This window comes from Chroicocephalus ridibundus, chromosome 16 (assembly GCF_963924245.1).
Source record: "Chroicocephalus ridibundus chromosome 16, bChrRid1.1, whole genome shotgun sequence".
Lineage (NCBI taxonomy): Eukaryota > Metazoa > Chordata > Aves > Charadriiformes > Laridae > Chroicocephalus > Chroicocephalus ridibundus.
The window spans coordinates 6,562,746-6,575,709 of NC_086299.1; the positions used below are offsets into that span (position 1 = coordinate 6,562,746).

General features: G+C 37.4%; 1 protein-coding gene across 3 annotated transcripts in view; it reads right to left on the reverse strand.

Moving 5' to 3' along the window:
- The window catches only part of UBE4B (ubiquitination factor E4B), a 40,718-nt gene that overhangs the window by 14,600 nt on the left and 13,154 nt on the right, over nt 1-12,964 (reverse strand). Inside the window, exons 7-17 of one of the 3 annotated variants that reach the window (XM_063353595.1) lie at nt 12,511-12,921; nt 11,535-11,648; nt 7,903-8,044; nt 7,290-7,390; nt 5,986-6,100; nt 4,121-4,204; nt 2,490-2,546; nt 2,016-2,132; nt 1,784-1,882; nt 1,220-1,333; nt 2-200 (exon numbers count right to left, since the gene is read on the reverse strand). In XM_063353595.1, coding sequence (XP_063209665.1) covers nt 2-200; nt 1,220-1,333; nt 1,784-1,882; nt 2,016-2,132; nt 2,490-2,546; nt 4,121-4,204; nt 5,986-6,100; nt 7,290-7,390; nt 7,903-8,044; nt 11,535-11,648; nt 12,511-12,921 — 1,553 coding nt within the window. The remainder of the gene's footprint in view (nt 1; nt 201-1,219; nt 1,334-1,783; nt 1,883-2,015; nt 2,133-2,489; nt 2,547-4,120; nt 4,205-5,985; nt 6,101-7,289; nt 7,391-7,902; nt 8,045-11,534; nt 11,649-12,510; nt 12,922-12,964) is intronic. The other 2 variants (XM_063353596.1, XM_063353597.1) reach the window with 2 other exon arrangements.

Genomic DNA, 12,964 nt, shown 5'->3' on the forward strand with positions numbered 1-12,964 from the left:
CAAAGTTCAGCGATCCAGGCTGCAACATCCTCCATTGTTGCTTTCACTCTTGTCTCATCTGTTGGGAGGTCAATACGACACCTGGGATGAAATATGTACATGGGATCAACCGTTTCCAGCTTTATCTTCGTACTTAGTTGCTGTAGTACCCATAAGAAGTTGAGCATAAAGCCATCTGTAGATACCAAACGATCATCTGTCTGTGGAATAAGAAAGGAAATAGTTAAAGACATAAGCTCTGAAGTACAAGGGCATTTTCTGCTGTTTTAACGGTATTCAACATAAATGAAGTATGCAAGTTCACGAAAAGGGAGAAATGATGGAGAACGTGGATCTTCATCATAAGGAGACCTTTGTGATATTGGAAAGGTCACTTACTAACTTACATATTATCTGTCTCTATGATTCATGTAGTCATTCTCAAGAGTACTAAACAAACACATAAAAAAAAGTAATAGGAGACCTAAGAAATTAAAAGGGCTTAAAAAAGGCCTCTTGCAAGAATGGTTTGCCACAGATATAGACAGCAACAGAAAAGCTTCAAATAGTTGCTGAGCTTCAATTCATAAGTTATATCTTAAGTGTAAAGTTTCCATTGCTTCTTCACTGGAATTTCACAGAAATATTCCTTGCAATTGTTCCAAGTGTTTGATTTTGAAAAGGGGATTGAAGACAACAATGATGCAAACTTCAGTTGTTCGGGATTCATGCACAGATTTTATCACAGGAAGTAAGTGCAATGCATTAATTAAACAATGGCAAAATACCATCCCTGTTGTTTCGCTGGAAGCATGCCAGTTCAGATCTGCATTAGTCCTTTTATAGAAACCACACAAACAAAGCTTAGCAACTCACCAGCTGGGAAATATGTTTTTTTAAACATAGCCAATTGGAATGAATGATGCCCCCATGCACTGAAGGGGAGGGAGGGGAGAGTGCAAAGCTTTAAACATCTAATATAAAATCCCTGTTAATGAAGTGACATGGCAGTCCTAAGATAGGAAACAACATCAACTGATCAAATAGGTAAAACAGAGTCATTCTGGAAACTTATTGAAAGAGATAAAGACTGATGACAGGGTTTCTTGCCTGTTGTAGGCATTCAAAATTATTTTGCCCTCCATTCCAGAGCCACCACCGCATGAGCCATCTAGTGCTGTTTGCGCATTGACAAGGACCACAAACCACAAATTATAGGAAGAATGTTCCTTTTATTTACCTGCATTTGTGCCTTTTTCATGTTGGCATTGACAATAGCTGCCATGTAATTGAGAGCCGCTTCTCGAGTTTCACCATTCAGTAAAATACTGTGTAGAATCTTGAACAGCTCTTGCTGGAATTTCAAGTAAACATTCTGTCAGGTTGCACATACTTCTGAACATTGCATTCCTGCTTTCTGTTGCAGTTTTATTTTCTACAAATTCCACAAAAGTAACTACAACTTCTGTTATGGTCTTATTGTAAACATTATATGCATATATTAGTTAGGAAATTAGTTACAGAAAAGATGTATATGGACTAGTGCAACACACATACTACTAATACAGTATGCATTTTTTTACTCATCCTTTAACATGAACTATAATCCATGACTAACTGTTCTGCCATTTTCTGAATTGGCTTACAGCACACTAATTTTCTTCCTAATTCCCTTCAGCCATATCCTAACAGACTTCTTGTTTAATACAGAAGCTAGATTATTTTAGATTATATTCTTCATCTATGTCAAGACCAAAAAACCCACAATATTTTTGCATTATTTTTTAAACATGAGAAGACTTACCCTAGCTAATTCCAGGTAATGTTGCAAAGACTGGCTAACAACTCGGGTGTTTTCAAGAGTAATTGCAGGCCCTGAGAAGTACTTTTCGACTACTTTGTTCTGAAAGTAGAATGAATATTGGCAAATGTATTGAACATACTGGGGAAGGGGAAAAAAAAAAAACCACAACAAAAATCCAACCAAACAAGAAACACCCATCACAGTACAATCAACATCCTTCCGTAACACTTACATCATCTTCAGCAAAGACGGAGAGACTGAAGAAGGCTCCAAGATAGGAAAGTCTTTGCAGCTCTCTTCCTGCACCTGTGCTTAAAGATTTAGGCAACCACAAGGGCAAAGAGACAACCTAGAAAACAAGAGAAACAGCAAGTTAATGAAAGCTGCTATGTCAGCTGTACTGTTTTACTTGCACTTCGAGTGTTTGCCACATGCCCTCAATTCTTCAACATTCAGTCATGCCAATAGCTAAATGGAAATGTCTCCTTGGTATTTCAGTCCCATTTGCCTTCATTTTTCTAAATTTTTCTAAATTCTCAGGGAAAAGGACTCCTTTACCAGTTTACTTTAAACTACTGTTTAGCATGAGATACTACAGCAGCCCCTGTTTACAGTTCTGAAGAACATTATCAAGGTGGATCAAATGATATAACAAAGTTACATGGTTCTTTTAACTTGAAAAAAAAATCAGACTGGATACACTTACCAAACTGCACATAGGGTGTGTTTTCCCAAACTTGATTTCACAAAGTTCACATAGTGCCTATAAAGAAATCCCAAGAAAAAACACTTTTGTGTGTAATTCCTGAATAACCTGTCTGCAAATAACAAGCTTAACATGGTAAACTGCTGAAAGAGCCAAACCTTTTTCCCTTAATCAGTGGAAAAACTTTTACCTTCTACAATGGTGAAGAGGTCCAAAAAGAGCTACAGCACACCCTGCTCCCACTTTAGCTTTTACATCTGTTCCAAATTGTCTCAAAAAGGCTAACATGCCTCACAGAATAATAAATTATTGCACTTATTTCAAAAATTAGCTGTGCAAATTGTTTGCTCAGAACATAACAATGCCTTTACTGGACTCCTGAACTGACACAGAAAAGTCCGTAACAATAATAAATAGAGCAATTGTTCTATACATACACCGAGGCCTTTGTCTTTTGAATCAGAGTGGAAAAATGTCAGATGAACACAGAAGCCAGAAACAAAGAATCCTATCCAAGATCTCTAACTCACTTTCAACTGCAGCACAGAAAAAAGGAAAGCAGTTATGAGACGATTCTGAAAACACAAGAATACTGTAGGCTTTCACATATCCCGTTTTCTCCTCTATTACATGTTCTCATTCTTCAATTGTACTCTAGCTAGGAACTACCATTCCATCCTTTTGGGGCACACTGTGCCAATTAGAGATGATAAAAATGGAGTATCATTTTCAAGTAGCCCTTACTTGTAGCCAACAGCCAAATCTGCAAGAGCTGGCAATTTAAACTGGGGGCAACAACAGAAGAGCAGGAAGACACAGAACCAGGAACAACTATTATTTTTGCAAAGTACCACAGTTGCTTAGTCAATTTGATTTGCAGCACCCCAGTCCAGTTAATTTCCTCAAGTACAAATGAAACCTGAGATGTAACAGCCTTTTTTGGCATCACACGCTGAAGACGCTAAAATCTGAAGGTGTTAGCTGACAATGCTCAATTTACCCAAGAATTTAACTTGCTCTTTTGTGGCCAAGCATGCTTTTCACACTTTTTTGTTTTGTCACTAAAAGCAGTAGGAGGGCAGCAGATCTAGGGACTAAAGTATGCACTTAAAAAAACCTAAAAGATCCAGCTTTTCAGACAAGGAATATTATGAAATTTGCCTACAGTAAACATTCACCAATTCAAACAATTTTGGGTTTAATGCAATAGTTTCGCACATACAAAAGTGAGTCCAACAAACACCGCTACGGATATCGGGCCTTATTTCCCAGACTTAAATTGGGAGGAGCTTAGCAGGATTTTATAACCACCCACAGTATTCTAACTAGCATGCATGAAGAAATCCATACGCTTGATTAATCTTGTATAAAGCAATGCATATAAACATTTGAATAGCCCACTATATAAACTCTATACATTAAGCTTAAGATATTAATGGCCTCAGACTCTACTGGATTTTTAATGGTCTTTTACACATCTCATACCACATTAAGCTTCCAACATAGAGTTTAATAGTAACCCACTAACCAAACAAAGCCCAAAAAAGTTGAAGTGCATTATCTTGTATAGAATCTCCATTAAGATATCAATAATCATGAAAAACCTGCTTCTAGAAATGAACAGTGCTTACCATAAGGGGGTATTTAAAATTGTCACTATCAAGGGAACACTCTTTGGAAGCTATAGCCAGGCCTTGTAAGATGGGAATAAAGATCTGTAAAAACAGAAGTAGATTACTTTATTCAAGAGTAGGAAGCAATCAAGCGACACTATTGCTGTCCACAGCATGAAATGCCTGTTCATTCTTCAGATACTGCAAGTTATACAAAAGAAAAAACTAAGATCTTTTCTTTAAATTTCTATCAGTTAAGCCTGAATGCTTAAGAGATTATTCAAAGCTAAAAACCAACTTGCTTGATATAGTTTAAGCACCGTATCGACTTGATGCCTGAGCGTAACAACCTACCCGTAAAAACGTATTTCCAAGCACTTGTATCTATTTTTCCTGATGGCATTCTAACTTGTTTCCAAACATTTCCTTTGCAAACCAAATAACCCCAGATACAAGCTGAAGCTGACAAATAGCAATGTCAGCACCCTGACAAAAAGCCAGTGTTGTTCCATCAAGTTCTCTGCATGAGAAACCCCCACAGGGAAGCACACACATTCCACACAGCATCCCTGCAGATACTGTACGCACGTGTGCAAGGATGGATATTACATCCACAAATAAGAGCATAAATTCTGCAGGTCTCCAACAACTTGATTGCCCAAATGGATGATAAATTATTTGCCAATACACTTGGAGTAATAATACAGCTTTAATTTTGCATGTCGTGTAAGCAAGTTGGTTTTGTGCTCGTAAGTTGTAACTGTGCCAAGAGTAAAGATAATAAGCAGCAGTCAAGGATTGTTATGAAAGAAGAAGTGACATAACAGGAACTTATTAATCAAAAGTAATTATACCCAATTAGTAAGTCGCAATCAAAAAATATTAAATTGTACTACTGAAGAGGACGATAAAGAGGTTGTTTTCTGCTTCAGCTAGAGGAATGGTTCTCTTCTCCAGGGTAGGTGACCTTTAACACTTTCCATAACCACTTTTTGACAGTCTTACATGTACCTTCATCTGCATGAACTCTACTAAAAGGTGTCCAGACAGAGATATATATTATTAAAAGATGCTTGCACTACACATATAAATTAGCTAATGTCATTTCTTTTTTTAAATTGGAAAGATAAATGCCATTCTGAAAGCCCCTTTACAACTATGTCACATAATACTACAGGAGCACTAATTAGAGACAATTACAACCTTACTGATCTACTTTAACATTATATGGGCTAGAAGAACTTTGCTAGCTTCCTGTCTTAATTACTAGGCCCACCAGTTCCAATTTTTTTTTTTAATCATCTCGGTGAATTACTCTGCCACACAAAATAAACCAAATAATGTTTCTCAGTCACCTCCTCTGTAAAATATGAAGACTTAATGGAGTAGTATTTGTAAAATGCTCTTAGCACCTTAGATGCAAACTATTAAAGTTGCAAATAAGGCTAAAGACTGCAAGATAGAAAAAACAATAAATCTTTCTGAGTACGATTACAGAAGGCTGTTATCTTACACATGCATTTTCAGGATATTTTGTACAGAAGCCTAGAAGGATGAAAACCCAAGATCAATCCTGTAATATATCTATGGTCGCACATATTCTGAGTAGTTCACTTCAACAGTACATAAATGTGCGCTGCTTATTAACAAATGCACTTTTAATAATTAGAACCATCAAATAATGAATGTCAGTCTTTTTCACAAATGCCAAATGAGTTAAAAATGAGCAAAACCAAATTCCAAGTGCTTAGCAGGTTGGTAGCCCCTGAAGTAAAGGTATAAAACTGTGAGATGCAGAATAAGCCTCTGGAGATCCACTCTCTTGGATATTGCAAACTGCAGAATTATATGATATAATTATTTCTTTTTTACCTATGCCTTACCTGCTTGAACACCTCTTCATCCTGATAAGTTGTTCTCACCAGTTCTTGGATGAAGCCAAATGGGAGATTCCTACACAGCATATACGGTACCAGCAGAGACTGCTGCTGCAATGACCTTTATTTGTATAAAAAAAACATATCCCAAACTACTGATTATTTCCAGTAGTACTTGTAGTAGTATTTGCAAAAATGTCACAGAGTAATGACATCTAAGGATGTGCCAGAGAGCAGATTACCAACACGTAGACACATCTACTCCTTTCACAAGTAACTAACCTTCTCTTCTCAAGTTACTTTTGGAAATGTTATTGTGAAACAGATGCTACTGCCAACATCACGCTTTAGTTTAATGAGGCCGGAAGAAAATAACAGCTTCTGTGTAGTAATCAGTTCTCCCTTCTACTCCTCTCTAATGAAAAGGCCCTTTGTTATGCTCAACTAGTAAAGGAACAACATTTTTTGATGTTTGTTTTTCCAGATTAAGAAAAGAACATAACATTGGTCATTTTTGAATTAATAAAGTAATTATTTTTAACTGCTCCCTAAGATTTTTGAAAAAGTACCTTTTTTCCTAATTACATATATAAAACTTATTCTTATGTCAACATTGGTTCGCATAAAGAAAAAACTAATCTCAAAGCACAGTGGAAAAATTGGTGCACCTTTAAAGATTATAGAAGTATTGTTTGGAAAGATAAATACAAAATTATGCAGATTTTAGTAGAAGTCCTATTTCAAAAGCCTTTTTACTGTTGCAACTATACAGGCTGCTAGTTAAACAACTGCTGTTGAAACAACTGTACTTGAAATCTCAGAGTCTTGATTTAGCGTAGAACGTCTACACACAAATTTACATTTCCAAATCTGTTGTAGTAAACTCTCTGAAGTAAGCAAGTGCTACGCCACTTTAGCAGTTTTTGCTACACATTTTGATAAGACTGTTTCTCAGATGCAGCTGCACAGGTTATTGACTTTCACAGGAGTAGAGCCCCAACAATCTGCAAGTAAAACAGTTTATGCATGAGGTAAGGCAGAAAACAGCTCGGTTAACTCAGACCCCCCACTTAAACCGTTCAAGTCAACCTGGGTGATTTCACCCAAGCACAATTAGAAAACACTTAAACTGCTCTCCACCACTGTATTGGGGGAGCAATAGTCTCCAATGGTAAAGCAATAAACTATTCCTCTGGCACACAGCTGTATCCTGCTCCGACAACTGATCTTAGTTTTCTTATCTAAACCTCAGAAGCAAAAGAAAATCCCAGAACAATCTAACTTTCAGGACTAACATCAGCTGTATTTACCTTGGTTGTGTTAAGGATCCCTGTAGCACCAAAGCAGCATGAGAAATGCATTGTGATCGGATGTTGCTCAGTAACTGGCTAACTGTTGGCTGGCTACACATCTGGTAAAAATAACTTTATTTTAATACAAACTGAAAGTATTCAGAGACAGAACAGACAGGAAATACGATAAATGTCTTTATTCATGCAATATGAATGTATTATGCAAACTAAGATTAGCACTACTCCGGCTAAAAACCTTTCAGATTACATATAAAAAGGTGTTGTTTGGTTTTTAACCCAGAAACAAAAGCTTAAAGCAGAATATAGAACACTGATAGGGAGGTGGTCTCACAAAAGTATGTTTTACATGGAATAAGCTTGGATAAAACGCAACAGGTCAAAAGAGGAAGGACAGTTTCTAACACATTGCTTATTTTAAAGACGTAAAAATATACGCAATTCGAATAGGATGAATTAATAAGAGTCAAAGGGAACTTATAAATTCTATAAATCTATTTCTATGACAAAGACATCAGGAAAGAACTATCAGTTTCCAGCACCTCTCCCTACTAAACAGTAAGAGGAATGTCTTGTAACAGCACTGATACAGCTTCACTTATCTGAAATATACCTTTGGTGCTTTTCTCTCCTCTATTCCAACTCTGTCAAAACACTCAATGAGGTAGTTCAGCATCTCTGTCTCCTTACAATTTTCAATGGTGAAGTGGTCACTGCAGGAATCGGAAACACTTGAGCTGCCAGAGCCTCCCATACTTTAAAACACACAAAAAGAAGAAACAAAGCGTTAGGTACAGCTCTTCACTTGGGCACAATCAAATAATTCATGAGCTCCTGACTTCCTCTGTCAGTTTTCTGAAGACTCCATCCCATCACACACGGCTCAATAGTTAAGATGATTTCTCTGATCTGTGAAGAGCCCTCCATTTAACAGCTCGTCCAACTCTGAAAGTTCAGCTGCACTGTAATATGCCTGAAGAATCAATTATCTTATTAAATGAGTAAGTATCTGAAAGATAGCAATAAAGTGCATGACTTCAGTGGGAATCAATAAATCCTCTTCTCACATGGCAACACCGAAAATGAACAGCCTTTAAGTTGTACCTGACATCAAAACTGTTTGGACGCTCAGGACATCACAACACTTCCATGCCATGAGGCAACCTCTGCACAGTTTCTGCAGTCTCTGTATACAACATTCAGAACAGTAGAAATTTCACCAACTCTGCTAACAGTAACCAACCCGTGGGAGGTAAGATCCTCCCACCGCAGAGAAGAGACCTTAACTGAGAGACAGGGCTACGGACAATCACTTTAGATGTTCTAAGGAAGGAGAACAAACAAAACAGGAGGCAATACATCAAAGTAACTGTTCCTTTAAAAATTTTCACATTGAGGACAATTTTATTTCTACTCAGTTAATTTCCATGCCCTTACAGTAAAATATGCCATTTCATTCAGTAGCACAACTTCAGGGAGGGGTGAAAAGAAAACATTGATATTGTAAACATGAAAACTAAATCCACAAAAAGAAAACCATGCTTGAGACGAGAGAGAAATTAAACACAAAAGCGAGAACAGACCCCACGACACTCAGACTTGCTATCTCAACATAATTCTTCTCTATATAACAGCTTGGCAAAGCTAATTAAAAGCAAAATCCTCATTTTACAGGAGGGAATTAAGGCAAGATATATTCACTTTATGCAAATGGAATTAAAAAATAGCAGTTACGTGGATGGTCTACTGCTATTCCTCAAAGAAAAGTCTGTTTACAGTCAGGGTGGATTTTAAATTAAGACCCATTTATAAGACCCAGATCTTAAACTGGAAAATGAGATATTTGTTTCCTCAAATGCAGCTTTTTAAAAGCACGTTTAAAACTACAAGCTGTGTCAAAACTGGAATTTCCTTTAAACTGTAAAATAATTTACATTTTAATAATCGAGCTGTACAAATCTATTGTGCAAGCTTTTCAGTTCAGCCAATAAATCAGGGAAAGGTTATTACTGCTAAGCATCTGGTAGCTCAGCATGTTAAGAAACATAACTTCTAATAGCAACAATCTCTTTTTGCAGAGAGAATGTTTCCAATTATTCAATTAAAACTAATCCATGGAAAACGTAGCTCTACTAAAATAGTACTCCATAATCATGAAATCACACACACGTTTTCTTTTCTATAGTCTCTTTAAATCTCTTGAGTTCTCACACTCAGCTTAAAATTTACCCTTTTAAAAACTTCAATTTATATAAAAAAAACCTACTACTACTATAGTTAGTCATTCTGTTAACGATTTCACTGTAGCAGTAACTGAAAAAGTTCATGCTGAAAGTAACTGAAAGCTCATACATCCTTCATAGACATATTGAATGCCTTGGTATTTTCACAACGTAAGTTGTTGCATAATTGTACAGCCATTGTGTTTATAATTTAACTAACATCTTACTGCTGTCTGCAGAATGCCAGGACTTAATATACAAACACAGAGTCCAGAAGCATAGCAGCCTCAGAAATCCTTACCAAAGGCTTTGCAACTCAATCCAACATTTGGATTAAATTGCCAACAGGATAAGAATTAAACACAACAGGGGAGAAAAATAATCCTAAATTCCATGTACCCCAAACCCCCTAAACCTGTGTTATCAAGTTCGCTCTCCTGAAATTAGACTGGAGTGGAAAAGAGGAGATGCTACTGGAAGGTGTTCTAGCTAACAGCCCGGCTTTAGCAGTAGTGCCCGAATTTACAGCAGGAACAATCAGAGACAGAAAAGCCAGCGGGGGGAAAAAAGATTATCTCATACCAAGTCTTTTTGGGCATTCCCTGACATCACAAGATACTTCCTGAAGTCTTGACCTATCTCAGTTTTAGATCTAATTGCTTGAAGGCTCAAGCAATTAGATTTCCTCTGACTTTTGCTCTAACTAAAACACTTCAAAGGGGACTGAAAGTCTCCGAGGAACTCTTTTCCTCTCAGTATTTCAACATGCATGTAGCCTTTAAATTTCTCAGCTTGTTTCCCTTCTACACTTGCAAATTATAACTCAGAATTACTATCAGTCATAATCAGGGGTCTGAATGCTCACAGAAAATAATGACTACATTAAGTATCATTTTTCAGAAAAGTCTTCCTAAAAATATATGGGATTTATATAAAAGATTTACTCCTTTCTCCAATTTGGGTTGATCCAAAAGAATGGAGCATTTCTTTAGGAGTTCTGGTGCATGTGATGAAGCTGATGAATGTTAGATTTTAATGGGAAAAGAAAGAAATGAATCATTTTCACCAACAGACTAATGAAGAACACAAATCACCGGGATATGACAAACAGTTTTGTAGGAAGGCTGCTCATTTTTCACACCAAAATCTCAGTCCTAATAGGAAAACATTTCGGTATCAGCCAAGACAGGGCAGCATTACTCTGCAACGGAATGTAAAACTAGAGAAGATCCTACCCCCATTTACGTTTCCAAAAGCTTTTTTCCCTTGGCATATCCAGTGTTCTGCAGTTTTTTTGCACAGCTATCTGGCTAGCTTCCAAACAGAACTCACTAACATCAATTCTCATTTTGTTTTCACATATCTTATTGTCACACAAATTAAAGGGCTTTGCTATACAATTTGTAAGTCTCTGTTTTACAGTAAAATATTCTGCTCTTCCCCCTCCATTGTTGGCTGTTCCAACTACATCGGCCTCTACTACTTACCCATGTCAAAGGACCAGTTTAAACTTTCAGGTGTATTTTCTTTACAGGCTAGAGTAGTGACCCTCAGCTGCCAATCAGCAATGAATCTTCAACAAAGTCACACTGCTTGCATCAGCTCGTTATTCACTACTATATCTTTTTCTACACATTGAATTTTGTCCTCGTTTTCTATTTTTTCCAGAGGAAAACATGCACATGATGTACCACTGGTTTTAAAATTACAACCATGGGTGAATAGTATTCCTTCTACTCATACAGTCCATGAGGAGTTCCACTCCAACATCACTTCAGAAACTGTGCTCGTTAAACCTACAAGGCAGTATGATTAACATTTACTTTATCTTAGTCATCTCTTCAAAAAAGAGCTGACTAACTAGCATTCATTATACATGTTTATACGCCATCTTAAAAACCCATCCAAGTCACCTTCTTGGCTTTAGTCATTTCCCAAGTTACTTTGAAGAACACTTGACACTACACAGACTGTTAGTTCCTAAGCAACCAAACATGCAGGTTACATTCTCTTTCTCCAATACCTGGACCCAAACTGGACACAAGAAAAATCATCATCTTCATTTTCTTCATCACTACTGTCCTCAGACACATCAGAAACGGCAAGAAGGAGGAGGGAGAAAGGGTTGTCGTATATACTACCACAACAAAAATGAAAAAGGCCATCAGATTTTTTAAGCCAGAAGAAAAAGTAAACGGTAGCTTTTCTTTGTAAGTCTGCCAAAAATCATCTTCTCTAAACATGCCGACAATGGATAACACCATGTTAGTAAAACCAAGACTATGCTAACATGCTCTATTATACTACTACAAGTTATTCACATATCAAAACACCACACATTCACAGACCAAAATTTAAAAAGTTTTTGAGACCTAATAAAAATTACAGCTGACATGGGAATGTTTAGACGTGACTGAATAATCAGTATTACAGCTCTAAGCTACTGAACTTTAAATCAGTGGTCTCAAAACCTTGCGTGCGCATTTCTCCCTCCTGCAAGGACTGGGGATTCCAGGAGCAGCCAGCAGTAGTACTCAGCCTGGCAGGTTAAAAGAGGCTAATCTGTCATTTAAATCTATGCACTAGGGAATCAAATCTAACACAGTCCAACAAGTAACAGCTTTCAACAAATCAACTAAAGCACTACTGAGAAAACTGATTTCAAAGCAGGAGTTCTGTTTGGTTTACTACCCAGCAGCAGCAACCCAACAGAAAGCTACTAGTTTAACTGGAATGGATGTAAGAAGAGAAGGAAATTAAAACAATATTGCTACCTTTAAAGTAATTACATTACACCTCAAATGCTCGTAAAAGCAGGTTTAGCATTTTGTCAAAAACGGCTTGTTAGCAAGTCAACCTATTAGTACAAACCAAAAACGCAGAAATCAACTCGGGGTAAGTAGGGTGAGCTCAGCACAAACATAGTTTTTCCAAATTGCAGATTATGCCACACCCTGCACAGCACACGTTAAACACACTCTTTTGTTCTTGTGAAATACCTAGAAGGAATCCTGTTCAGTAAAGAAGAATGCCTGCGCAAGGTACTGGGTGAAGCAGTAAACAAAGGTGGACCCATTGTTGTGGGTCTCTGTCTGGATGCGATGACTGGCATGGCTGGAGGGCTAGCAGCCATGGCTGGAGGACTTGGTGAACTAGATGGGATGGAAATATTCAAGGAACGTGGGATGGAAGAAGCTGAAAAGCCTCCAGAATGGGCAACGGTGTATGGCCGGTACCTCGGAGAGGAAGGCTGCGTCCAAGAAGGGCTTGTTGCTGTGAGGTGAGAGCTGACAGTAATGGAAGGCACAGATGTAGTGGCAACTGAACTGGCTGGTGGGGTAAGAGATGAACCAGTCATTGGTACAAAGCTTGTGAAATTGGTAGTAGGAGCTGGACTAGTCCCATAGAGACTAAACCAGTTACAGGGGAAAAAGAAAAAAAAAAAAAAAAGCA